Source organism: Trichechus manatus, unplaced genomic scaffold, assembly GCF_000243295.1.
Source record: "Trichechus manatus latirostris isolate Lorelei unplaced genomic scaffold, TriManLat1.0 scaffold00145, whole genome shotgun sequence".
Lineage (NCBI taxonomy): Eukaryota > Metazoa > Chordata > Mammalia > Sirenia > Trichechidae > Trichechus > Trichechus manatus.
The window spans coordinates 1,213,088-1,214,104 of record NW_004444081.1 but is presented as its reverse complement, the minus strand read 5'-3'; the positions used below and the strand labels follow the sequence as shown (position 1 = coordinate 1,214,104).

Sequence of the window (1,017 nt, the reverse complement as noted above, 5' to 3'; positions counted from 1 at the left end):
ACTATATACAACTGCCAGAGCTACAAAAGGTTGACAGTATAGTGGCCCAGCATCTACTACTGGTTGGGCACCTATCTTTCCGTGAATAAATACCTGCCAGAAAGAGCCTTGAACAAAAGAACAGTTCTTTGAAATGTGATTACTTGGGTTCTGTGTAGGAAGCTAGCCTGTATAGAATATTCTAAACTAAAATTCTTATTTCTAAGGGAGCAAAACCTCTACATGATCAGGCAAACCAGAAATATTAATATAAATCCATTCAGTAAAAGAAATGCTTCATATAGTAAACGTACCCAAAGCAAGTTTAAAGTACGTGCAATGTACCTTTTGATAAGGTCTCTTAGGTGATAGGCTGGAATTGCGGCATTCACCACTGCTTTACTGGCAAATATGTGATCAATAATAGCAGAACTGTTTGCCTAGAAAAGGGAAGAAAATTTTTCCTTTGGTCATTTAATTCAGTCTCTATCCACTTCATACTAGGCACACAGCACTGTACTATTTGGTAAGTAAAATGCACAGAAAACACTCTTCTGAGAACTTGCGATCTTAATGGAGATTATGTACATAAATTAGAAGCTTCTGAAAGAGAGGAGGAACATTTTTTTCTCTATTTCCATCACCGAGCACCGTATCTGGCACTTTATGAACATTTACTAGATGAGTGAACAGAGAACAAATACCAAAGCAAAACCACACAAAAATGTAGTTCGCTGCCAAGTGAGACAATGAATGTGTGCTAGCTGAGGCAGGGTGTCTTAGAGATGAGCCTTCAACTGGTTTCAGATAGCAATCAAATAAACTATCAAAGAGAAAACGAGGCAAGATTTAAAAAACATTTGTCACATGAGTCACAATCTAAATCTATGGAACATAACATTTTATCTGAGTACTGTGCTAACTAAGAATTTGGAACTATGTATATCAGTAAAAAGCCCTGACACCATCATTATCACTCAAAACGTATTAAATACATACAACATAACAGACACTGTGCTAAGTACTTTATGGGTATAA

At 36.5% G+C, this 1,017-nt stretch overlaps 1 protein-coding gene across 1 annotated transcript in view; it reads right to left on the bottom strand.

The window, feature by feature from the left end:
• UHMK1 (U2AF homology motif kinase 1) overlaps window positions 1-1,017 on the bottom strand; it is a 28,711-nt gene that overhangs the window by 22,791 nt on the left and 4,903 nt on the right. Inside the window, exons 4-5 of the mRNA XM_023740042.1 lie at window positions 223-419; window positions 94-107 (exon numbers count right to left, since the gene is read on the bottom strand). Of these exons, the coding sequence (XP_023595810.1) occupies window positions 94-107; window positions 223-419 (211 nt within the window). The remainder of the gene's footprint in view (window positions 1-93; window positions 108-222; window positions 420-1,017) is intronic.